The sequence below is a fragment of the Copidosoma floridanum genome, unplaced genomic scaffold, assembly GCF_036245765.1.
Source record: "Copidosoma floridanum isolate Cflo_tuat_1 unplaced genomic scaffold, Cflo_Japanese_pri ptg000025l, whole genome shotgun sequence".
In the NCBI taxonomy this organism is placed as follows: Eukaryota; Metazoa; Arthropoda; class Insecta; order Hymenoptera; family Encyrtidae; genus Copidosoma; species Copidosoma floridanum.
The window spans coordinates 316,275-343,366 of NW_028321902.1; the positions used below are offsets into that span (position 1 = coordinate 316,275).

The following is a 27,092-nucleotide window of genomic DNA, read 5'->3' on the forward strand; positions in this document are numbered from 1 at the left end:
TGGCGTTCATAATGTGTGGCACACCAGTGTGCTCACGCAAGTGAGCAAGCAAAATCTCGTTCGCAATCATATTACATTTACAAACAAACTCGGTTGTGTGTAAATCATTTACTTACGGCTCTTGAGATTTTTTTCTGCGAGTAAACTTGATTCAACAGCTATTTTAGTGGCACACGTAAGTTATCACGCAAGATTTCACACACTTCGTTGAGTAAAACCTTTTTCGTATCCAGGTTCATTACGTTTGTGGGTACTTTACACGTGCTCGCTCAACAATTTCTTGTGCATTTTAACGATTTTTCACGTAAATGATACATACTTATGAAGGCGCTTTTTATCAGAAACGTTGAGTAAAAGCTTTTTCATATTCAGGTTCCTTACACTTATAGGGACTTTACACGTGCTTGCTAAGCAATCGCTTTTTCATAATAACGATTTTTCACGAAAATGATACATACTTGTGGAGGCGCTATTTATCAGAATCATGAAAATCTAATGATTCAAAGCGACGTAAATTAATACGACTTTAACAGTCATGTTTCACCAATTAATTGATGTATGGTGTTTTTATCACGTGAACAATACAGTATCTTATTGTAGTGTCGAAAATGCATACAAAAACATTGAAAATTCCTTTTTTCTTCTAACTTTACTTTGCTGAGGTAACAGAGGCTCTTATGAAACTGCCTCAGTGATCCCTGAGCGTATACACACACTGGCTAACGTCCCTGTACTAAAGTACAAAAAAATTAATATTATTCGGCAACGTAATCAGAAAATTCATTAGCCTACAAACAATTCATCTTTCGTAGCATTGGCTTTTAGATTTGGTGAAGGGCACCATAAAATCATCTAATATCTATTGTAATGTTTTAGTAGTGTTAAAAAATTCTTATATCGAGTGCACAAGTACATCTTTAACTGTGTCAACATTTTTTTCATACCAATATTTTGGTATTAGACTAAGTATCACGTGAGAATGTATACTGCGAATTCGTGGGAGTAATCATGAGTAGGTTCCTCGTAAGTTTTGGGTGCTCGCTCACGTGGATGAAGATTAAACTCAACCAATGTTTATTAGTCGTTTAACCTCACAAGTGTTTAATTTATACATGCGCTTAAACATGTTAACATGTTAACTAATAAACAAATATTTAGTACACGAGTGCGGAATGTACAATTTTTGTGACAAGTTCAAAACTTCAGTGTCACAGAGAAAACAAAATTATAAGTATAAAAGCTAAGATATTTCTATGTAATTTTGTTTGTTTGTTTTTTTTGAGAATTTTTACTACATTATTAAATAAATTTTCAACAAAGTTTACGGTTTTTTCAATGAAATCTGTAAAATTCATCCTGAAATCACTATAATTTGGGGAATGGTAAACTTTATAATTGAACCCTAAGTTCATACTTTTCATTATAATTTATTTTTTTCTAATTTTCATCTACTTTACACTATATTTATTAAAACGCGTACTTGTTGCGTGAAAGTGTTTAATTTGTTTCTTCTTTACAATATGGTCTGCAAAGAAAACATATAGGGAATTCCGTAAATTCAAAATACTGTAAAGCAAAATTATAGATTTATCTGCTCGTAAATGGTATAAAAAAGCAAAAAATCATGTATTCTGTAATTCTGCAACCTTAGAAGTAGAGTTTTAAGAAAAATATACAAAATGATGATAATTTAAATGTTAGTGTTATGCACAAAATGTTTACTCCAAAAAGATTTTTGTTCCAGTGGAATGTAGTTTCAATGTGATTTTAATTTTGTTTCATTTCATTTCACTTTAAAAATTCATCAAAAATATCTATCACGAAATATTTAAAAGAAAAAACTCTAGATTTCGGAATACAAAATATTTGTACCCTCGTTAACATTATGTTATCTCCCTAATCTGTTGTATACGACAAACTTACGATAAGAGTGAAAGCCTAGACCACGAAAATGAAGATAATGGTTTGAGCTTATATTACAAAACAGTCATACTCACAAATCAAAGAGAAATTTCCCATTGTCCTGATTGCATTTTATGTGGCGATATTCGTACATTAATATAACGTTTCTACAATCATCTGTAACCATCAATGTAAAAAACTGCGTATCTACCTGCAATGGACAAAAGAGATGACAATTATGTACTGTTAAGATAATATTAAAATTTTAGATTTTATATACAGTTTGTAATTAAAAAAAAGTTTTGTCACTTTAAAAAAAATAAATTACTTGTATAATGCACATCGTTCTTTTATTTATCAACCAATTGTTGTGAATCTGTGTTATTATTATGAAGTCCTTGAGATCTAAGTTGTCAAGTAAATGTACTCTGGTAAGAGCTACAGTGTAGCATCTACATTTGTAGATTTTTAAATTATTTTTAATGGAAATGAGTGAAATATTGTATACATTACTAAAATATTGTATTTTATGATTCTTTCGATTTAGAATTAAATTTAAACTACAGCCCACGGCCTGCGTTAAGAAAACGAATACTATACGTATATATATATGCATTCACAAATTTATCTATACGTACATACACACATTCACATATACATACATATGTGTAAGTACACGAAATCGTGCACACATACATGTATAATACAAATATAAGAATATACATACATACATACATACATATATGCATACATACGTATATAAACTAAATACATGTTAACGCTCGAAAAACAATCCCCAATTTCTGACACGATCGGTTGAAAAGGAATAGACGGTAAGTAATGCTGTCGAAACATCATAGGTATTTATACACTCAACATTATATTAGTTCGACTATCATCAGCGAGCTTATCTCCAAAAGTTAGTTAAGTGGCATGTACAAAAACGATTTTTTTTTTCTTTGTTGAGTTTCTGTAAGCGAAGTGATATCTATACAGGCCTGCACACAAAGGAACTCGACTCAATAGTCAGACATAGACTCTACCACTGACAACCATAGGATAATCAAAATAATAATAATTCCCCAAGATCGAGCCTCGACAAGAAAAAGAAATCCAAAAAAAGGTAAAAGGTTTTAAAACATGATAAATTATATTTTTTTCTCGGTGTACAAATCAAAATCCAACGTCACACTTTCGTTTTTATTTTGTACAAAACCAACTTTTAATCAAAATTTTATCAGCAAAAGACATTTTTTTTTTTTTTACATCACGTGATCCACGACCTATATACTATTATCTGAATATTCATTGTTGTGTGCGAACTAAATTTATCATCAAGTAATTTACTCGAAAATCTACAAGAAATGAAAGAAACATCATACTATAGTAATAATCGAAAAAAAAAACTTTCTTGCTTACGTTTGTACATTTAATCATCGTGGAAAAAAAAATCGAATTACATCACTAGTTTAGGGATAACGATGATAGTAATATATAATAGCAAATTCATAAATTTTCTAATACTTTGGCAGCAGCAGAACAAGAATCCTTTAGGGCCAATTAAAGGACTGCCATTGACGACATTGCCGAGATTACAACAATAACGACAACATGTCCAAAAGAAACGGCAAACATAATAAAAACAAACCAAACAAAATTGCGGAGCCAATGAGTAGCTCAAAACGTTGCAACCGATGTAACAGAGTTATAGACATCGTTATCGTTCGCTCAAAAATTGAAAATCTCTGCCAAGTGTGCGATTTTGCCCCCGAGAAACCAAAAAAAAATGGTCAGAGATGAATGTGCACACCATTATTTATAACAAGAGACAATAAAAATAATGTATGCATATGAATAGTTGACTACGTATACCTATTAATAAAAATACTGCTACTAATTTAATCACGCACGACTTTCTTTTTTCTTATCATTCCTTTTTTCTCCATTTGTTACTTATTTCGATTCGTATTGTTACTTTTTTTTTCAAACTAACTTTACATTATTTTTCTGTTGAATGAATATAGTTTATCGTAATACGATTTTATTTTAATTTTAAATTGGTTTACCAGTATAACTGTATTATTTTAATATTATTTATAGTATTATTATAACTTATCTAAAACTTTATCAATTATACATTGTAATTTCCAAGATAAAAGTTTGTTTTAATAGTATTGGCATATTTACATATTGCACAATAGAATTAAAAATAATATTGGTTTTTGTTCACTTTCAATTATATTGTGCAATATGTACATATGTTCATTGTTGCTTTATCGTAGTTATTTTCATTGTAGTTTTGACTTGATAAGGGTTACCTTTTGTGTAATCGAAACGTCGTCGACTTATGAAATAAATAAAGTTTTTGAACAGCATTGCTAGTCAAGTTAAATTGTTTTTCGTTTCATTCACTGCGTAATATCATCTTTCTTTTATTGAATTATTCTACTTCTAAAAATTTTAAATTTAGTTGTAAAAAAACGCACTTATCTTTTCACAGTTTCAATAAGTAAAAGATTTTTCTTAGTGTAAGTGCCACCACCGAACTCGTTGTAGTAAAATTTGATTCATTTTATTTTATAGTGCAGTTATTAGTGTAGTTGTTGAATAAATAATTATTTATCATGTTTTACGTACCTCTTACCATTTCATCTAAAGCTATGTTATATTTACTCTGATATTTTATATAGCTTCCGTAAGAAGGACCATTAAAAAATGTATTTTGGTTACGATTCACACGAAAATGGTGTTGTTAATTGCTTCCAAATTTTAACATGACTTTGGTAACAACTTTAGAAATACTTTCAAATATTTTTTATAAAACTCAATGTTAGCAGTTTAAGTTGGATCTCAGATATCCATCTACGAAATATTATCTGAATTACAATGCGAGTTTTAACATAATGAGTACCAATTATTTTTCAACAAAGCTTATAATTCTACAAAATAACATGTATTAAGCTTTTTTTATTTCTTTGATTTTTTTACGAGTCATAAAACAATACGTAATCCAACCTAGTGGTTGGAAGGTTGGTGGATGATTTTTGCAACGCTGCTGTAAGCAGATATCCAAAATCAAGGAAAATTTTACGTGCAACTCAACACCGACATAAAATACATTAGTTGGAAAACATCAATGGGTCATTTGAAAAAATCTCGAAATTACATGAAGCCTGTATTTAAAGACGGTAGATTAAATCATTTCGAGTCAGAAGTTTTTTTCAAAAAGATGTAAACCAATTTACTCTAAATACGTTTTTGACATAATATAGTAGAAATGATTAATTGCGTAATCGTGAGATTCAAAAATAGTTTCAATTTTTTCTTTTTTGTTTTGTAATCCAAAAGTTTGAAGTATAGTTTCGTATGCCAAAGTGAATAAGCTAGAACAACGAAAATTATTTTACAACCCTAAATTTCAATGTGTCTATAGTCGCAAATACGCAGCTCGTTTGTCGCAGTAAAATAGGCGGCCATTGCTGTAACGCACCCGGTTTCAATGATTTTTCAAATTATCGACTAGATGACCATAGTACACGAAGACGCCAAGTATGCAGATGTACCAAACCAAATTTTGTTGCAAAACTTCCACTTGGGGCTTCAGAATCACCAAATTACCATTACGGTAATGACAGACCTGTTATTCTCTTTGACCCTTTTTTTAAAAATGCCACATAAAAATGACAAGAGTCTCGGGCCCACATTTTTCTAGCTTGTTTGGACCCTGTATGTAACATAGTAAAAATAACGAAAAATTTCTATACGTTTTAAAAATTGCATCTTACATCTTTTAAAACACCAAAGTTTTTGTGAAATGATTCTTATAATTCACATTTTTGTTTACACTGTAACTATGACAATGCACTTTCTATTCTAGTTAAAAAAAATAAGATACCTTACATTACGTACCGTAAAGCAGTCGTACCTATAGTAAATACACAACAAATCAAGTTTTCCCGTAAATTAGCCGCATGGAGGTGTTAAAGCAATAATCCGGTTTCCGATGGAGGGAGGCACCCCTGCAGTAATCCACACGGTCGACGGAGGAACAAAAAAAAAGGGGGAGTTAAACGTCTCAAGGCCAATATACCCATTTCTATATGGGCGAGCGCCTCTATCGCTGGAACGCGTTTAAAAGAGAGAAATGTACTTTAGGGTGGTCGTTGAAAATTAAATTTTTTCAGGCGCCTAGAAAAACTTTTCTTTTGACGAAAAACTACGGGGAAAATTTCCTTTTTTAAAAAAAAAAAAAAAAAATAACATGTGCCGCCAGCCAATTGAAGTTTATTTTTCGATAAAATTGCAGTTTTTTTCAATATATTCTGAAGATTCAAATTTTAATCAAAAATGATGAAAACGCGCTTGTAGGATGTTAAATTCTATACATAATAGTGTCTTTTGATTTTTAATGAAGTTCATATTGATCCGAGTAATCTCATTAATAAATTCATAACCGCTTTTCAATCATCATTTTGAAGACTAAAAAATTTATTTTTCCTAAATTATGAAAAATAAAATATATTATATTAACTTCATTGATTTGTTCGTTTTCTTCAAAGTACCACTGAAACAAAAAACTTAATATTAATGTGATCGTAAATTAAGATACTAAAACTTTCATAGGCAAAATTTTTGTTATTCTTATTTGACGTTGGAATTTGAAGTTATATAATTTATTTTACTTCAAGTTAAATAGTATTCATTTATTCAGGGACAATAAAATTTAATCGAAATTTCGTTTTTTCCTCGTAGTATAAAAAAAAAAAAAAAAAAAAAAAAACAACGCTAGACAGGCCTAAAAATGTTAACAGACACAGACTTGCTGTGGATAGAGCCCCGCGAAATTAGCGAAAGGGGCAAAGCCGAAACGAGACCCCGAGGGCGCGATCCTCTTGAATAATCCCCCGCACAGTCGTCGCAGCCGTGTTTGCGCCTCGGGTGAAACATTAACGAGCTCTACGATTTTCCCGGGAAATTAATTAATTGTCGATACACTTACTCGACGAGGCACTTGTGAATTTTTCAAGCCACTATTAATCAGTCGCCGTCAAACACGACATTATACCCGAGTGTTAAGTACTACCTCCCCGGGCCACTTCGTGCTTACCCTTCGTTAGAAGTGGGAGGGGTATTATCGAGTTTGGTGGGCACGACAATTTGTCCATGCTTCTATTAAATAGTGGAAGGATTTTTTTTTGGTGTTGAAATATTTTTCTATATGGCTACATTTTTTACTTTATTTTTATGATACTATAAATCATCCCTTTTTTATCCTAAAACTGAGTCGAGTGAATTTAACAATAGTTTATTTGTCTATTTGTACAAAATCGGCATAAAAATCGAGATAAAAATAGTTATTACGGCAAAGACAATCGATAGATATCGATGAGATGTTTTTTTACTACCTATTGCCATGACCCGAGATTTTTGGAGACAATTTTATTTATTTCCACGAATCCTCAAATCTTTAGTATATGTATACCAAGTGAAGAAAATATATATACCAATAAATGCACACATACCTATATAAAAAGTGATGAACATTCAAAGGAAAAATTTATGTTATCTCTAATCTATCAACACATGTTCACTGGATCCAATGGCCTTCGACACGGATAAAATAACTCAAGTAATTTTCACCGTAAAAGTAAAATTAAAAAATGCAATTGCATATAGATTGATGGAAACTTTTAAAATAGGTATTTGAAAAATACAAAATATTCACTCTTATTTGTACGTATTTTGTTCTTACATTGTCGAATGTAGCATATTTTTTATCTACTATAATTTTTGTGATATGGCACAATAACATTTTACCAATACCATTTGTGCAGTTTGGAGGTTAACGAGGGAGTTTAACAAAAATTTATACGTATACAATACAAACTAATCAAGAACTTATTTCCAAAATCCATATATATTTAGATTTTAAACGCTACAAGCAAAGAAAATGTATATTTATATGTATAGGAATTCTGAGCTTTGCTATTATTAGTCAATATAAGGCATTTTTTTTAAAATTTGGTACGTTATTTGACTCTCATACTCGTGTAGCAACATAGCTTCTAGTGATTTAATTTCACTTATTTATTGGATTCCCAATCTCGCAAGCTTTTTTTTTTTGTTTTTTAACAATTATTAAATATTCTTTGATCCTTAAAAGTTAATTTACGAAGGTATACATAAACATATATTTAATAAAATATGCACTCATTTAAAGCAGTACTAAAAATACGTATAAATTTTTTATAGAATTGAATTCGGTAGTAAAATCTTGAAATTTTTTATTTCCTGACAGAAAAAAACATATCAAGTACTGCAAAGGCTTTTTTTTATGTAAATGCTATCATTTTGGAGAAGAATTGTTAAGAGATTTTTTACAGTCTCTGCAAGGGCTGCCATAATTCGGAACATAAACAATCGAATCCTTGGAGAACGTTTGGCAGGCATAAATTGGAGTGGGTCGAATGGGTTGGCTGTTTTTATTTTTGTCTTGATCGGCTGGGTTCATGTTGCTTTTTTTTAAATATAATTTCCGTGGTTGGATACAGTTGGTTTGCTGTTGAAAAAAAGTGAACCAATTTTTTACAATACAAGTAATTGCGCATTAATATCCATATCAACATGACAGTGCAATCATTCTGATACTGGATCATTTAGCATTTGTTTTGAAAAGTATAGTTTGAAAAAAATTAAATAATCAAAATCAATGTTTTTCTCATTTTAAAAAGATTTAATAGTACACAATTACCTTGAAAACAAGTCTTGTGAGTCTAGTGAAAAAATTTGGTTTTAGACAGTAAGATTAAGTGCCAATTTCCAAAAAAAAAGTCCATAATACCGGGTCTATCTTTTATCTTGGCTTCAACTGTAATTTTATTTACTCCCAATCCCTCGATTTGTTTTCAAGAGAAATGAAAAAACATTGTATTTGTTTTTTTATGTGAAGGTAAAATAAAAGGACAAGCTGCTTGTTCAAAAGAAAAAAAAGCTCCTTAAAAAATTTACAACTGCATTTTTTTTCAATCAATTTACAACTAAATTAATGCATTCATAATTTCCAGAGAAATCAGCGCTACAGCTTTTGAGAAATCAAGTCATTGCGTAATATTAAGCGGTGCGATAGCAAGTATGAAATTACATTTATACCGTGTCTTTATTTACTGAATCAGAGATTTGTTGAACAAACTATTGTAGCATGTCTGCACAGCGTGACTAAACCACGATATCTGTGTACTAATTATGTTTCAAATTAATATTTTTTAATTTTTTTACGTAATTTAGCAAACTAGGAAAAATATTTTACTAATAATTATCGGGATGAACTGCACACCGTAATAATCCTCACAATCGCTCAAAAAGCGTATGGTACATCATTTATTCGTGCTATGAAATTATAGGTCTTACATTTAGTTTTAAATCTTTTTGAAATTGATTCTCTCCTGTACAGGAGCTTTCTTTAAGAGATTTTTTTTTTTTTCGCGAAACAAGTGGATACAATACCTTTCTACCTTCGATTCAAAAATCGACAGCTTTTTACAAGATGTCCTGTAACTTGTAAATTTTGACAATAATTTAGTTACCTTAAAGTGCTTCTTCTGTCTTTGCCAGGATAATCTATATCTTGATAATTCGATGGGTTTTCAAGGTCTAACGCACTGGGAAGTGTCAATTGCGATGGTAGCTCAGTCGACTCTGAACTCGAGGAACAATTCTACTGTATACATGTAGATTAAGTATGTACTAAAAAAATGTTCCTTTACTTTTGAGAGCAAGCGCGCTCGTTAATATTAAACTGTATTAAAGCATCGTTATCACCTGCTGTTCAAACCTCGACAAAATCGAAAAACAAAATTTTTCTTTGCCCAGCCAACCCTCAAAAAAAAAAAAAAGAAAACAATCGTTGCCCAACTACAACATTATTTTATACATCTTATAAAATTAACACTAACATCGCCAAGTTAAATTGTTAAAATTCCCATCCAACATGGACTGATGGAAAAAGATTTTTAGGTATAATATTTTTCAATTACCTGTGAATGAAAATGGCACAATTATTCGTTGCAGCCTAAAAATCAGTTCTTTTTTTAACCCATAAAATCATGGAATGTATAATAATATACAATAGACGTTTATATTTTAGTATCCAAAACTTGATAGTTTATCGATTTTTTTTACGTGGTCACTTGAGCCATTTATTTTTAGAATCCATTACAATGTAGTGAGCCATTGGAGCATACCAATAATTTTATCAGCTGCTTAAATATTTTTAAAAACATCTATTTTAGTGGTACGTGATCAGGAAGCGTTAAAATTTTGTCATAGATTGTAAGTATAGGTATGCTTATCAATATATATGATCTTATCACATCAGTAATTTGAATTTTTTTTTAAATATGTAAAACGAGTGATTATTGTTGAAATTCGACAAAAAAACGGATGAAGGCAAATGTAATTTCTTAACTTTCAATTACATTTAATGTATCACACTATACTAATTGTTAATATATATCAGAAGTATAAATAACGAAGCAACGCGTTCTTTATATAGTAATAATATGTTAGATAAATGAATATGGTTTTTATACAATTTTAGTTTGTAATTTACCTCTACAGGACTACAATTTCAATATTGCTTGCTGCTGTTTTATGCGTCAACTATACATAATAATCTGGTTTAAATAAATAAAACTAAAGTGGAGATCGATACAACGCCTAACTGTTTTTTATAATTTGATTTTTTTGATCTCAAACCCTGATGTTGATTAAATTTTTATTTTGCAATGTTTGTGCTCTTCAAAAAAATTTTGTCAGTTTACCCTTTTTTTCTACAAAAAGAGTAATAATTAAAATATCACTTTACGCCCAAAGGGTGCGATTGTTGTATTTTTGTGCCCTAGTGTCCCCTTTAATTCCCTCCAGTAGCTTAACATTGTATTATCTGAGGAATTAAATACATTCCAAGAATTTCACAGCAAATAAAAGTAAAAAAAAACATTAATTTTTAGTGTTTTTAAAAAGAAATATACATTCCAGTGATTAGGAGAATTTTTTAAATTACTCTAACCATTGGCACGAATTTTTTCTGAGTAACCAGTAAAATAATGTTGTAGCCAGTGGGGATGATGAATTTTTAAAAATAAATTATTAAATTTGTATAACCACTTTTGCGCTTCTAAAAATTTTGCCTAAACAGTATTATCTGCATATTAATGAAAATTATTTTTTTACACAACTAATGCACTACTATCGCTAGATTAGCATTAGAGGCGATTATATACTGATTATGGAGCCTTTAGAAATCGACGAATGCGCTCGACTGCTCTGCATAAGCTTTTCAACCACAAAGTGAAACATCAATACAAATTACAGTATTGATCTCATTAAAAATCTGAAAATACAATTTCAGTTTTCATTAAAATTTCCAAGACCCTCGTACCTTATGTATTCCAAAAATTGGCTAAAAAAACAATTTCAAGTAATACGTTACTTCTAGGTATGGTCCATGAATCGGTAGTGGAAGTGTTTGGACAACAAAAATACGTAAACAATAAACACGAACTTTAAAATGTAAGGGTTGATGCCCAAGTAAGGCTCAGTGCAGTTTTCGTTGACGTCAAGTGCATATATCAGTGCTTCACGATCCAATCAATTTCAAAATAGACAATGTCACTGGTCAGTATTAACTGATTTCCCAACATGCATGAGTTTTTTTTTTTCATACTTATCAAACTGTTTTTGAGATAGAATTATTGCCAGCAGTATTTGATTATTAAGTTTTCTAATAGTTATTTTATAAATTAAAAAAAAGTCGTATCTATTATAAAGAGGGATATAAGTGTGGGATATATTACACATATTGTGTATACATGTGACCTAATTCATTGATAATTTAGTCGATATATTGCAAAAAAAGTGTTATTTGGATGACACTAACGTGCAGCAAGTAAAAAGTTTTACTTGTGAAATTAGCAGACGTTTACACTTTACACTATGAAAAATAAAATATTCGAGATCCCAAATAAAGTATGCCTATGTTGATATTCTAAAACACTTTGGGTAAATGTGCATAACCTTTTTCGCCAAATTCATCTATAAAAACTGTAATATACGCGCTAGTGAATATACATATACATTTGGTCACATGTATTTCGGATATGTGTTGAGTAGGTTGGTGATTAAATATTTTTTTAGTAATTAAAAAATATGCAATGTCGACTGTGCGAAATATACATGTTGTCAGTTATATACAAGAGGTTATGTTACGTCAACCTCAGTCTTATTAATGTACTTATAAGTAGGTGCAGATACGAGAAAAATATATATTGTATATAATAATTATGTATCATACAAGTAATAATAATAATATAATCTCGTACCTCATTGTATAACTGCTCGAAATAAAAGTTGGAACACCTTAATGATTTTGCCACAGTTCCTTCATCCGCTGAAACTTTCAAGTGCGAATACCTTTTGCTAGTAAACAATTAATTGTTTTCAACACTTTTTCGAGAGAAAAAAGAAAAAACGATGCTGCAGCTATACAAACTTTTGCCCGTTAAATTCACAGCGAAAAACAAATCACGTGAATCTACGCTGCATGGACTCGGTGAAGTTCGTCGTGCCCACGAGGACGGCTGTAATGTCACCGATAATCGAAACGATCGTCAACTCATGGAAGACAATAACAAATGGCCCGCGAGACGCGGCTGAAAGGGAAATCTATTTGTCGGAGATCAGAGGACCCGTCATGCGCATCGTCCTCGACTGGTGCGCCCGTCACGCGAATGTGGTTACCACAGATGGGACATCATCGGTTCCAGATCCCGGGACTGGGCTTTTCGACGTTTCCGATTGGGATAGTGCGTTTTTGAAGGTAAATTTAATCACCAAATCATTTGGCATATAAGTACACACTCCTTTCAAGTTTACCAGGAAAAATTATATTGTTATGAGTTAAAAGTGACGTCAAATATACATATATTTTTACAGGCTCATGAAGATTATCTCGTCGATCTCAAGACAGCCGCAGCTGTTCTTCAACTCGACGGACTCGAGAAGGCAGTGTTGAAAGTATTTTTTAACATTCACTGGGAATGGAGTAACAAGTAGATCAAGCCATGGAATCAGATAGATGTGCAATACACTTTTCTGAACTAATGCAGTATTATTTTTTTACCACATTGCACAATATATGACGTGTGATGTAATAATCAAGAAACCAAATATTATTTTTTTTACTGTACTTTTCTGTGACATAATAACTGATGCCTTTTATTTTATATACTTGACGATTAAACGTATATTTCTTTATGGAACGATTGTTTTATTGATTTGAAACTTTTCATTACAAAAAAATTGAATTCACTCCTGAGTTGTAGGTACCCCCCAGCGGAAATTAAGTTAGTGAATAATTAATTAATGTAATGATAAGTGGTAAAAACTGATAATAGGAAATAACAAAGTCCAGACGTTTGAGACAACGTAATTACAAATGTATTTATGAGAAAGATAAATATTTTCATAGTCTCAAATATGGACTTTATTTTCATTAACAAACAATTAAATAATTAAAAAACTGCATTATAGCTCGGGGTATCTAAAATACTTTACCTTTTTGTATGGTAAGTAGGTAATTTTTTGGTGAAATGTGTTAAGTACAGGGGAAATCGGTGTTTACCTAAAAGCACCAAGAGTAACTCTTACACGCACCTCTTCACGTTGTCAAGGCAGATGAGTACCAGCTAATTTATCAGAGGAATCAACAGCAAAGGCGAATGGCGAGTCTCGGAGACGATATGCCGAAGTCACCTTTTGATAACTAAAATCATTTTATCATACAACTTTTCTTTTTCTTTTTATTCTTTCTATTTACGTACAACATAAAGTTTTGAGCAGAAAAAAAGTCTGTGGTAACAAATTAAGTACAATAAATGTTTCAGGTGATTAAATTTTTACTTTCCAACAGAAGTTTTTGTTTTAAAAAAATCTAATTTTATTTCTAATTTTTATCTTTAGTAAAATAATTAAGGGTAGTTCTTTGAATTCATCTCTCAAGGCACCTTTGACGCTCATACTTACACGTGCTCACGTTAAAATTAAACGTTATACTCATATGTTTTCATGCAGGATGCCCTGACATAAAAAAAAAAAAAAAATTCGAGCCATTAGCAGTGTATTCCATCAAATACACCGAAAATATGTGGCAAGATCTTTCAAGTTATTATGAATAAAAGTTGAAAACTATAATACGCAACTTTGGAAGTAAAGATGGTGGAGAGAGAAAAATATTTCCAACAATAATATAACAACAAATAAAATAATGGTATAGGCCGCTTCGTAGAACAACTTTGGCGAAAATACTGTCCAAATGCTTATGTGATACCTGTTGATAATCATTACAATCATGTAAAAAACCATCGGCACCAATCTCCAAAACGCATACTGTTTACACAGTAATACTATGATCTTTGGAGAGCTGAAAAGAAAAACATTCATCGACTCTTATTTTCGTTTTCACATTTTAAGATTTTTTTCACAATTTTGTTTATCAAAATGAGCTTACGTGTGAAGATTTTCGGAGCAGTGGTTGAAGAGGAACCAAAACAAGCCCAAAATCGGGGCAGAATACGTGTTGATGATCAAAAAAGTGCCGGTAATCAACGGCCAGTAAGACTCGAGCCCTATGTAACCAGCTTTAAGATCAACAGAGGATAAGCTGTTTGAATTACCCTGGGATTAAACAAAACCAAATCACAAATTGAAAGAAAAGTTTAATTTAAAAAAACAAAAAATAAATTTATTACCTGGTAAAAAAAGAATACATTGCCGGACCATATGTACAATAGCACTTTGAGGCCACGGTTTTCTTTCGTACGAGTGTAATTGCCTATCGCCTCGTCAACTAAAACTTGAACGGGCAATAATACAACATTGTGAGGACGATGCAAAAGTGCGGAGACGATGATCCATTTTTTTAATATTAAGTAAAAAATAAGCCGATACAAATACACCTTGTTTTCCCGTGTGGCAATTATCAATCGACGTATGCTAATGGCCATGTAAACCATAGTTAATATCCAAAAAAGCCGGACCTCCGTTATCCCTCTGAATAAAATCGACATCAGTTATACAGAAAATTGGTCAACTACCTTTTTTTTTTTTCTTGATCCGCTTACCTCGATTCTGGATAAAAGAATGGCTGTACAACCAAATTGGCCGCGCTGTGCCTTAAATAAATCAAAATGCTCACAAGTACATTAAAAACGAGCGACGTCCACTGGTGGTTTTCTTCCTCGTACTTGTAATCCATAAATACAAGTGAACTCAGACCTGATTGAAAGATTTATTGACCGGTGAGTTTGAAAAATTTCCAAACCAACATAAGAAGCAAAAAGGTGTATACTTACTAAAAACCAAGAGCAAGGACAAAGCGATTTTCGTTGGCTCTTCGTACAGCCAATCCGATATATCGTAGGCTCTGCGGTTCTGATAACCAGTGCTGTTCCACATGGTAAGTACTCGACAAACAACCATAAACATCAACCAAACAACGGAAAACTTCAACGAGCTATTTCTGGCACTTTTTCGCAATGCCTCGTAACCAGTGTACGCCAGAACCGACGTGCAGTAAAAGTACCATATTTGATGCTCCTCCTCCACGTAGCTGCTACTTCCCAAGTTCACGGCATGGGCTAGTGTGGCTATTGGCAATATGACGTGTAAATCCGTTAAACTCTGAAAAAATCAATTGATTTTGGAAAATTTTTTTAAACTTTCTACGTTTCGAGGTACTGCTACCACCTTATTTTTATAAAGTAACATTATCTGTTCAATCGGCACAGTGGCATTTGCAAATAATAAACTACTGACTAGTAAAACTACTACGAAAAATACGGCAAAAATAAGCGTATAAACGTCGTTTGCTCGAGACAACCAGTTGGTTTGTGCATTGAAGTCGAGATATGACCAGAAACACAGCCACAATAAAAATATCGTACAAGCAAATACGAGGAACTTATGAAATGACCACTTCAGAGGTCCATGTTTGTTCATCAACACGTTCAAACACAGTATCTGAAACGAAATTTCCTTCAGCCCAACATGTCGTAGGATAACAAGAGAATCACGTCAAATAATAAACTTACCATGATCATGATTGTCAAAGCTGCACTTGTAATGAAATTGTTGTACCTGAATAAGTTACTCGTCAAATAGTTTTGCATTTCTGCAATGGAAGATGTGTACATTGAAATCATCTCGTCAGCCGAATCACTATGATTGTGCAACCACTGGGCGTAAAGCTTCGTAGCCGTTTGGTAATTTTTATAAGCCTCTGCTCAAACAAATTGTCAGTAAAAACATCATTTTGTCGTTAACATTGCGCTATCGTAAATATACATTTTTTTTTTTCACCCACCGCTACTTTTATAAACATTACTTTTCGAAAAATGATACAGCAATTGTTTAGCATTGTAATGTAGAGCATACAGCTTTTGAGAGACAGTAAAATTACTCATCAGGTTCAATATGATCGCACCTGTACTCGAAAAAGGTATAGGAACTCCCAAGAGCACGGACAATGTCGGTGCGATATCTATTTGAGCTATTTGTTCGTCGGCATAATTATTCTTGTAAGTACAGGGTGTGCCGAAAACTAACAAAGGTACGAGAGTTTCTTCTGAAGTCGAGCCACCGTGACTACCCGTATCCATCATTCCGTGATCGCCCGTGATTAAAAACAACGTTGACTTTCCTTCTTTGTTCTTCAACAGAATGTACGATTAATATTGTTTCATTGGAGCATCATTTGTGGTACAAAAGTGCAGAGCTTGATTTACCCATTCTTTCACGCGATTTCGAATAGTTGCTATTGATTCGTCCATTTCTAACAATTTATCCTTTATCAATGGACTGTATGGCCCCTCCAAGTGACCGATGTGGTCTAGACCCGAATAGTGCAGGATCATCATTGACCAATCTGACTCATGGATTTCCCTCACCATGTGAGCAGTGACATTGAGATCAGCCTATTTTTAATAAAAAAAAGAAATACAATAACTACGGTATGATTTGTTTCGTTTTTAGGCAAATTTCCAACTGTTCTCACCTCAATGTATTCAGACACCATGAATGTGTCAGTTTGCTCATGTCTGTCAAACATGTCTGGGAAAAGCAGTGTCCATGTCAAGTCACCATAAAAGATTATTTTGTATCCGTGGTCCTTGATTTGCCTCAAAACACTGTCACCTTGTATTTCTGGTGCTCCCAAGTTTAAAATTACATCTATAAAGTTAGGAACTGTCCCTGTTGCAATAGCCTGAAAAATTATATGTAAGGTGCACATTGTAGAGATGCAATGAATGTTTTTTTTTTTTTTTCCATTACCTTAACCCTAGGCAATGTAACAGTTGGAGGATGAACTTTAGTTTTGTATAGACAGCCATCTCCATTATCTAAAAAACTACTTGTGTGGGGCATATTAACATGACTATTTGGTCCGTGCACAAAATCCCATCTCATCGCATCGATTACCATTAAAACTACCCTTTGAACTTCTGGCTTGTAAAATTTGTCTCTGTCGACGCTAGAAATCATTTTTTCTACTTTAGGATCTTTAATTTAATTATTTTCCAAAAGAGTACATCAAATACTCATACTTGATACTATCAATGGATGATGGAACGTCATCCACAGTGGCAATCGTTTCTTCATTGTAATTGATTGGAAAAAATCCATAGAGGAAGTATAAAATAGTGATTATCGAAGTGACAAGGTAAAAATTGAAAAGAATATAGTTTCTGCGAACGGTGACTCCATAGTGCATAACTTTTGGTTGACCTACAAAAAACAGTGTGTATTTTAATTAAAAAAGTACAAAAATTGAATTTTTGAGTGATACATTTGTGATGAACATAAAATTTTTTATCAAAAAATGAAACTTTAATCTCTCTTACCTGAATTGAAGATGCCATTCATTTGAAATTGTTACTTTTTATCACAACACCAGCAGAAATTTGAAAACGTAACAAAATGTAAAAAAAAGTAAACACGTGTAGTAATATGCCGTAACCCGCAAGAAAATGTAAGAAAATGTAAGGAACTGTAATAGACTCATATGGATTTCGGACGTTTCTTACATTTTATTCTTACATTATGTTGTGTTAGGTTTTCTTACATTTTCTTTACGTTTTGATATGATTTACTACATATACTATGACACTAATAATTTTTCATAATAATTACTCAACTTTTTTTCGTTTGAGGCAAATTTTATTCGAAAATGTAAAGAAATGTGTCTTAAAGTTATTAACGATAACAAAATATAAAAAAGTGTAACAAACTGCAAAAAACTGTAAGCTGTTATAAAATATTACAGATGACAAAACTTCCTTACAGTTTGTTAGAGTTTAATACAGTTGCTTTTTCACGAGATTCAAGTGTCTTTTTAGAATTATAATAAAATGTAATGAGTCGTAATATAATATACTGGGTTGTAGTAGACTATAGTTAAACATAACAAAACCTAACAAACTGTAACTAAGGTCCGAAATCCAACTAAACTTTACATTACATTACAGAAAGTAGCGGTTTGCTACGTTTTTTTACATTAATTTTTTCCGTTGGGGAACAAATAAACATACACTGTAAACACTATACTGCAACGAGCTAACAAAAGTAATAGACAAATTCGGTGAAACCTTCAGTACTACTAGGAAAAAAAAAATAAATAGAACAAGAGATAAGTGTGTATTACACTCACAGGTGATAAAAAATTCCATTTTACTGCGCCCGTCTTTTAGAGATAAGAAATACCTACAAGACAATTACGACTATGATAGAACATTGTTCCGGTACGAAATTTTGAGCGCACGATGTGAAAAAAAAAGTAAGGTCAAGTTTTCAATCAATGGTGAAGACAAATTTTTTGAACTGATTATAATTACTTTTATTGTTAAAAAAAACGTCTAAATGACATTTTGTTTTGGGTAACTTTGCACAACATGCTTAATTTGTACTATATATGCATATAAAAAGAATGATAAAATCAATAACGCAAATTAATTGGAAGAAAAACAATTATTTTCAACGCAAGGTTTACTTTACGACATGTTTTCCTCGAGTGTTTTTAGAATTAAATAAATTTTGTTTATAAAAATATGTTATTACAACAAATAATAACGGAAGCTAAAAAAAAACAAGTTTATACAAATGTCTGCCTAAATAAATTAAAAAAAAAAAAAAGTCACTTTTTACAAGAAATGCTTAAGTAAAAAAAACTACTAATGCAGCAAAATCTGAAAAAGTACTGATTATCCTACAATTCAATCTACAATTTTTTGGTGCGTCCTCTCATATACTGGTAAATTACAAAATTTACTTCTAATGTAAATATCACAGTAAATAATACAACGCAGTGCACAGCCTCGTACAATATCTTTGGAGAGAAAACCGTCCACAAACTGATGTGAAAGCGTAGTACCGTCATTATGACCATGTACAATGATATCGGGACTATTCTCCAAAAGACGTATTGCTTGCACAATGATAACGCAGTCTTTGATGTCCTGTAACATAATACATTCACAAGTATATTAATTTGGACGTTTGCATCAATTAACTTGAATTTTCATAGACTTACAATAAGGGGCCGTGAAGTGCATGGTCACAAAGGTACATTAAAAAACCTAAAACCTGAGCCGAATACGTGTTTACGATTAAAAAGAAGCCAATGATTACGGGTTGATATGATTCCAAGCCAATGTAACCAGCACCTACATCGATAGTGGACAAACTATTGGAGTTGCCCTTAAAAAAATTTATTCGTGTCTGATAATTGGAAAAATGTTCAAATAAAGAGAGAAGAAAAAAAAATAGCCACTCACTTGGTAAAAATAAAATACATTGCTCGACCAAAAGTACAAGTAAACCTTGATGTTGAAATATTCACTGCTTTTGGTCAAGTCGTAAATCATAGCTCCGACTATCAACTGTACTGGCACTAAAATTACGTTGTACGGACGGTGCAACAGGCAGGAAATGATTACCCATAATTTTAATATGGAAAACAAGGTGATTGGTAAAAAATTTTGATTATTTTGGCGAGCTACTTTTGCCAATCGATGAATACTGAATAGTACGTAGATGAATGTAAATGCCCAGTAACAATGTATCTCAACAATTCCCCTGGAAAAAAATAAATAAATAAATAAATTATTTGGCAATTAATAAATGCTGTTTTTAACTTACCGTGAATCGTCATAAAAATTAGGTCGATAAACCAAATTTGCGACGGCGTGCCGCAAATATACAAGAATCGCGAGAACAACGTCCAACAGGACAAAGACTAGTCTAGAGCCTTTCTGCTCGTAGCAAAAATCGAGCCCGACCAGCAAACCAAGGGCAAAAATAAGGATGAAAGTCATGGCGAAACTGGACTCGAGATTTTGGAGCCAGTCTGATATGTCGTCGGTTCCCGCCGATCGGCCGCTACAGCGGTTCAACTCTTTCAATACTCGATGGGTTAACATCAGTATCAACAAGGGTATTGGCAGTCTCATTGCTTTTTCTCTAGCGTTTCTACGTATTATCTTACAAGCGAAGAGTGTCATCAGAGTTATGAAGTAATAATACCAGACCTGATGCTCTTCTTCAACAAAACTACTGCTACTCAAGCTGATGGCTTGCACCAGCGATGCTATTGGTAACAACGCTTCCAATGTACTTATATTTTTTAACTGAAAATTAATACAGGCATTTGAGCACGTTAAACAGATTTCTAACGCATACGTATATTATTCACATGTTTATTTACCTTGAAAAATTGTAAAGTGCGAGTTGCACATAGATAACAATTGAATACTAGTATTGCAAAGATGCAAATGTTAAGGAATAGATAATGAGAGTCGAACATATGAAGTATCGTGGCAGTTTTAGTTTCGGAGCCAAAAAGGTAATTGAGAATCACCCAAGCTACGTAACTACCGGCAAAAATAGTTAAGAATTCTAATAGTGCTATAGTCGAAGGCCTTTCTATGGATATTCCTATGAACAGTATCTGCGATTTGATGCACGATTATTATTTAAGTTGGGAAAAATTCTTTAGACAATTACTTTAGGTGTGTACACTTACGTGAGCCATAAATATTATTGCTATACTTATCGTATGAATGTCATACTTAAGTAAATTACTCGTAAGTTTATTCTTCATATCCGACATGGCAGATTCGTACATATTAATGATATCATAAACCATATCGTTGGGATGACTCTGTGTGTTGAGCCATGCCGAGTGAAGTTTTATTGCATCTCGATAAGTTTTGTAAGTATCTGCAAACAATTCATCAGTTCACTAAGATTTCTACAATCAGTTAAAGATAAGAGTACCATTTTTCACCCACCAGTATTGTTAAAATTACTAGTTTTGCTAAATTGAAGAAATAGATGCTGAGCGTTATAATACAAAGCGAAGAGTTTTTGAGAAAAAGTCAATTCACTAATCATGTTCAGGACAATAGTTCCCAAACTTGATTTTGGTATAGGAATCCCTAACAGGACTGATAAAGTTGGTGCTATGTCGGTCTGATCTATCTCGTCGTCTAAATTTTCTTTGTATGTACATGGTCTGCCAAATGCTAATAGAGGCACGCGAGTTTCTTCCGGGGTTGATCCACCATGGCCTCCCGACTCTTTCATTCCGTGATCACCAGTCACCAAAAACAATGTTGATTCTCCTTTTTCGTTCTACAATTAAACGGGAGATTTTCCAAATGTTGTATCAAAATATAAATACATGCTTGTATCAAAATATTTACCCATTTCGACACGTAGGTGTTAATTGTGTCGATTATCTCGTCCATTTCCAATAATTTAGTTTTAATCATAGGATTATACGACTCAACTAGGTGACCAATGTGATCGAGTCCTAGGTAATGTAAAATCATTACAGACCAGTCTTTTTCGTAAAGTTCTATGGCAATGTTTCTAGTAACATTAAAATCTACCTGAAAATACAATTATCGTTATTTGTTTTTGCAAACAACTTTGTTCAACGTAGATTATGATATTACATCAAAACTCACTTCAGTGTAATCAGAAACGAAAAAGGAAGATGTGTCTTCGTATCTATAAAACATACGTGGAAAAAGTTTTATCCACGTGTCGTCACCATAAAACACTATTTTGTGCCCTTGATCTTTACATTGTCTTAACAGACTATCACCTTTTATCTCGTGGGCTCCTAAATTTAAAACTACATCTATAAAATTAGGCACTGATCCCGTTGCGATTTCCTACAATAACAAAGCAAATAAAACGATTACACGAATGTTGAAAAAAAAGAGAGGCAAAAAACGACTTACCTTAATTCTTGGCATTGTAACTGTTGGCGTGTGAACTTTTGTCTTGTACAAGCAGCTGGCTTCCGTGTTTCTCAAAAGGCGAGTTGTTTTAGGCATATTCTGACTACTTTGTGCTCCGTGAACGAAATCCCATCTTAAAGCATCTATTACCATGATTATCAGTCTTTTAACTACTGGTTTGTAAACTTCGTCAACCTTGATTCTGAAATGGCAAATAACAGTAATAATAGTAAACAAGTATCACACAAAATAACACCCATACTCAATGGAACGTAATAATGAGCATACCTTGTGCGTTCAACAAACTTTGGAATGTCTTTTTTGGAGGCTGTTTCAACTTCGTTGTAAGTGATTGGAAAAAATCCATAGAGAAAAAGTATGATGGAAAACACGGAAACTATGATCACGTAGTTGAATACAATGTATTCTCTGTAAGAGTTGGCGTGAGAGCGAAAAACATGCTTGTGTACTGAAAAAAAGGCAAAAAAAAAAAAAAATGAAAATATTGCACGTTCACCCAATTGGACGTATATATAGGCAAAAAGTTTCATCTAACCTGTGCATCTTTTGAACTGCTTCATTTCTCTCGGTTGCTATTATGTTGTTGTATGACGAATCGATATGGTGAAGTAAAAGAGCAAATCAAGTTAAAAAAAAAAAAAAAAAAAAAAAAAGAGTCACCAAACAACGACAGCCGCAGCAACGCACTGCTGCGCGAAAAGAGTTTCATGTGGAACGAGTGTGTGCGTGATGGACATTGTACAACCTATTTTATTATCGAAGAGATAAGAAAAGTTAAGACGGAAAAGGGTGTATTATTTTGAAGTTGGATAAAAGCGGAGCAGGTGAATTGACTAGATGGAATCGGAGCATGTTAGTTTATCTTGGTGGGATAAGACAAAAGATAGAAAGAGGGCTCACATGAACGATAACATTGATAACAGAGAAGAGAGAGCACTGAGCACTGATATGACAGCGCATGCAGCAGATGACACTCTTTTCAGAGTATATATATATATATATATATACATTGTTATTTAGACCACGCTTCATACGATATGTATCGAAAGTAATCGATAGACTCGAGCTCGAACTTGTATCGATCATTTTATCGTCTGCTACAAAAATAATCAACAAAAAAGGCGGGGATTGTTTTTTTTACATAGGAAAAAATTAATTGTTTAAAAACCAACGGTTGAGAAAAACTGCAAAGAGGTAAAAAATCTTCGGAAATAATGTATTACGATTTATTCATTAGTCGGTATAAAATCCGCTACATACGTACAATAATTTAATGGTAGAAGCTTACAAAACTATTGCCCAAAAAAGGTATTTGCTAGACGGAGCTGGTCTAGAAAATTAAAAAACGAAGTAAATATAAATGGCATAAGTATATATTTATAGCATAAAAAAAAAGATGTACAAAAATCAAAGTGAAAATATTATTAAAAAAGAAACAATTAAAAATGAATTGTTTAACTGTAATCCATGAAACTTCTGTAGTGTCCCTTTAACAATTTTCACCACAAATATTTGCCTCGTGTCAATTATTACGATTATTAGATTTAACGAAAAAATTGTTGTACATTAATAAAAGGTACCGTCTGATAATTGAGGTAATTATTTCTAATCCACTCCTAACTGTACATTTTGATAGTTATTTAAACATATATTATATTTTTTTTTTTTTTATATCGGGTTACCGCGACAGCCTATTGGCCCAGTCGCCAGGGCCACCCACTCACCACCTATGTGTGGGGGTGTATTGCCACACCCATTAAAATCCTCTCTTTTTAATTTATACCATACAAATCATACCATGGGCACAGTGGAAGTATCTCCGGTGTAACACACCTTGTCAGTTAAGCTGACACTCTCTGCACCGGGGGGAAGTGCATCGGGTCAACTCGCCACTGTGTAGCCTGGGTCCGAAGCATCGGATCCAGGCTAATTAGCATCCCCGGAGAAGCCCCATGTTTCAGGGGCCACTCCTCGCCGGTAAGGCCGGCGATCCCTGCCTGGCATCGGGCCGGCTAATCCCTACCTATTAGGCCCTAACACTGTTTCGCATTCACCCAGGCCCGAAGACCTGTGGAGCAAGGAAAAAACCCTGGAATTACTCTGAAGGAAAATTCCACGGAAAAACCCGCCCCGAAACAGCCGGGGTTACATAGGAACTTTTTCCGGTGAAAACAGTTTTTTGAAAAAATCTGCACTCACCGGGAATCGAACCCACGACCCCTAGAACAGCGTTGTATCAGTAGCAAGCACGCTTACCACTGAGCCAACGCCGCTCTTAAACATATATTATATTTAACATATACTATTACCAATATTTTTTCGTACTTTAAATATCTAATTAAATACTGTATTATATTTATTGATTTCAAATATCGAATGTGAAAAAAAAATACGCTTGTACATTATTAGCGAAAGTAATTATTAAAAAAAGCTCGTGAAGGCTGAAAAAAGTAAAGAATAGTTAAAATAACATAAAAATGTCTTAGAGTTATGATTATAATTACTGGCTAGTGTGAAAAGGAAAAGAAATTAAACTGTAGCAGAGGCTCAAACTGTTTTCATGAAATACATTTTATATCATTGTTCATTTTTAAATCTGTGTCCTACCTGTTAGAGACTGAAGAAACCATACGAAGATATTTTTTTTTCAACTATTAATTCTAAAGCTTATTTACCTCTTGATTTTTTTTTAGTTGGGTTACTTGTTTCTCCATTTTTTTTATATATATTTGATTTGTTCTTTATTTTGAAGCTGTTTTGAGGTGCTAACGTTTTTAGCTTACAATAAACAGCCTTAGATTTTATGATGAATGTATTACTCGTATCTTTGGGGATTACTACTTATCTTGTTTTGACGTTGGGGCCTCAGTTATATTTTTTAAGTTACGCTATCAGAAGTGTGTGTATACGAATATTTCATTAAAAATTAGATATGTTCTGTTCACCCTCAACTCAATCTTAAGGACAATAACTGCAAAATGGAGTATTATCTAAGACAAATGATGAGGTGTGCTAAAATTTTTTTTGGATCAGTTGAAGCGTCAACTATGATATAAATCGAGCTCGGGGTGATTTTTTTTTTTTTTATTTTGTGTAAAATTCGGTAAAATTTTTATTCATACTAGAACTTCTTTAAGTTGATTAATATCTCGAATACTTGGGAAGTTGGGCACCGACGACTTAATACGATTCAATTCAAGGCAGGTTTAATACTTGTTTTCTTTTGATTCTGGTGACTCAAAAAAAAAAAAAATTTTTTATTCCTGAATTAACGTTTTCAATGAAGAATCCAAAATTTCCTGTTTTTTTATTTATTAAAATTATTTATATTAGATACGATATTATCTTCAAAGTAAACTGTCGATAAACCAATCGATAAGTATATTTAAAAAATAAAAAACAAATAATTATCTTACAAAATTTTCAAGTGCTTTTTATTAAATCAGTTAGTACCTATGTTTTTTTGTTATTAAATTAAAATTAACATAGTATTATTTTTACGTCGGTCTACAGTTTTTTGTTAAAAAACATTAAGTTCGTACTTTTTTATCATCAACACGGAATAAATAATTAATTGAGAATTCGGAAAATAATCTCTTCCGTTGGAAATTCGACATGAAAAATAATTAAGAAAACTAATTTAAAAAACTGTATTCTTTTATACTTTGTTAAATAAATAAATAAAGCCCAATTTTCATTTGGTTAAAATTATCTTTATCGTACGTTTCTAGGAAGATTTCGTAGAGTAACGACTATTTTTTTTTCTACTATAAAACATGCAATAAAATCGTATTTAGCTACGTATGTCAGTGTACAACGTATTATTAAAATAAAATCAACAAAAACAAAATTGTTAATGTAAAAAACTGAAAAACAGCCGTCCTTGGCAGCATAAAAATTCTATTTTCACCACGAGAGAATAAATTGAGAAAAACTAAGATTTTAAAAAGCAAGCAAAAAAAAAAAAAAAAAAAAACAAGAAAAAATGAAAACACCAATTTCTTACACATAGGCACCATAATAATAATACACTCAAACTAAAACACGAGCTGTATTCCGTGGTCCGATCAATATTATCGGACCACGCATACTCACACCCTTCATCCCCCATATCGCACCCTCGTAGCTTTTAACGTACAAACGTAGGGGCAAGCATGAGAGTGTGTATTTTTGCATTTGTAGGTGTGGGTGTACATATCGTACTATACGTACAATAAGTATACGAGCTTCGGATAGATCAGTTCTCTTTCGTACGCCTCCTGTCAATGATATAGGCTATTGCACCCGCCTAGTGCGTTTATTTTCGTTTCCCTCATTTTTTTTTTACGAGTCACTCGTGTCTTTACGATCAAAGTAATGGATATATAAAAAAAAAAGTGTTCCATTAGGTGAGTTTAAAATGAATAAATAAGACGAGGTTTAGCCTAAGTGATATAGGACTGGGTGTGTGTTTTTTCTACCACTTGGCATGGTGATTTTTATTTAATTTTTTTTTTTTTCTGTTATTAATAGTAGATTAGTGGATTTTTTTTTTTTTTTCAAAAATTACGCGTCAGTGTTTTTTTTTTATATAAACGTTAATTGTTTCTTTTAGGATTTAATATTGTTAGTTGTTGGTATTACAATAATTTGTGTCACATTATTATTGAAAAGGAAAAAAAAAATAGTTATTTGTAATTTTTAATCGGTACTCATTACATTGATGTGCTTGCGGTAGAAGATTGATGCGATTAGTTTAAAGCAGCTGTGTAAGTATATAGAGGTGGATAAGTTAAGGGTCACGATAAGCTGGGCAGCATCCAGAAAATA

At 32.4% G+C, this 27,092-nt stretch overlaps 3 protein-coding genes across 3 annotated transcripts; 1 reads left to right on the top strand and 2 right to left on the bottom strand.

Annotated features, from left to right (window-relative positions):
* Window positions 1-12,502: 12,502 nt before the first annotated feature.
* Window positions 12,503-13,014, top strand: LOC106640904 (uncharacterized). The gene is made up of 2 exons (XM_014355086.2): window positions 12,503-12,778; window positions 12,895-13,014. The coding sequence occupies exons 1-2, from the start codon at window positions 12,503-12,505 to the stop codon at window positions 13,012-13,014; spliced, it is 396 nt and encodes a 131-aa protein (XP_014210572.2).
* An 836-nt stretch (window positions 13,015-13,850) lies between these two features.
* On the bottom strand, window positions 13,851-18,005 carry LOC106640905 (GPI ethanolamine phosphate transferase 2, catalytic subunit-like). Its single transcript, XM_014355087.3, has 13 exons — window positions 17,859-18,005; window positions 17,562-17,742; window positions 17,290-17,488; window positions 17,012-17,221; window positions 16,743-16,931; window positions 16,322-16,667; window positions 16,050-16,237; window positions 15,706-15,978; window positions 15,312-15,639; window positions 15,081-15,234; window positions 14,709-15,009; window positions 14,468-14,634; window positions 13,851-14,380 (listed from the first exon to the last, which is right to left on the bottom strand). Exons 1-13 carry the CDS (start codon window positions 17,878-17,880, stop codon window positions 14,146-14,148), a joined length of 2,793 nt encoding a protein of 930 aa, XP_014210573.3. The 5' UTR covers window positions 17,881-18,005; the 3' UTR covers window positions 13,851-14,145.
* An 828-nt stretch (window positions 18,006-18,833) lies between these two features.
* Window positions 18,834-23,229, bottom strand: LOC106640909 (GPI ethanolamine phosphate transferase 2, catalytic subunit-like). Its single transcript, XM_014355092.2, has 12 exons — window positions 22,819-23,229; window positions 22,551-22,731; window positions 22,263-22,464; window positions 21,984-22,193; window positions 21,717-21,905; window positions 21,303-21,645; window positions 21,035-21,231; window positions 20,717-20,959; window positions 20,152-20,639; window positions 19,788-20,088; window positions 19,544-19,710; window positions 18,834-19,469 (listed from the first exon to the last, which is right to left on the bottom strand). Exons 1-12 carry the CDS (start codon window positions 22,841-22,843, stop codon window positions 19,232-19,234), a joined length of 2,784 nt encoding a protein of 927 aa, XP_014210578.2. The 5' UTR covers window positions 22,844-23,229; the 3' UTR covers window positions 18,834-19,231.
* Window positions 23,230-27,092: the final 3,863 nt, after the last annotated feature.

What these genes read in the sequence shown, in the direction of transcription:
- LOC106640904 (XM_014355086.2), top strand. Translation starts at nt 12,503, where the DNA reads ATGGACTCGGTGAAGTTCGTCGTGCCCACGAGGACGGCTGTAATGTCA. An exon ending in GGGATAGTGCGTTTTTGAAG is followed by an intron (nt 12,779 to 12,894) that starts GTAAATTTAATC and finishes ATATTTTTACAG; the next exon opens with GCTCATGAAGATTATCTCGT.
- LOC106640905 (XM_014355087.3), bottom strand. Translation starts at nt 17,880, where the DNA reads ATGAATGGCATCTTCAATTCAG. An exon ending in TGGTGTCTGAATACATTGAG is followed by an intron (nt 16,932 to 17,011) that starts GTGAGAACAGTT and finishes TATTAAAAATAG; the next exon opens with GCTGATCTCAATGTCACTGC. An exon ending in TAATGTTTATAAAAGTAGCG is followed by an intron (nt 16,238 to 16,321) that starts GTGGGTGAAAAA and finishes TTGTTTGAGCAG; the next exon opens with AGGCTTATAAAAATTACCAA.
- LOC106640909 (XM_014355092.2), bottom strand. Translation starts at nt 22,843, where the DNA reads ATGAAGCAGTTCAAAAGATGCACAG. An exon ending in TCGTTTCTGATTACACTGAA is followed by an intron (nt 21,906 to 21,983) that starts GTGAGTTTTGAT and finishes TTGTATTTTCAG; the next exon opens with GTAGATTTTAATGTTACTAG. An exon ending in GCACTTCACGGCCCCTTATT is followed by an intron (nt 19,470 to 19,543) that starts GTAAGTCTATGA and finishes ATTATGTTACAG; the next exon opens with GACATCAAAGACTGCGTTAT.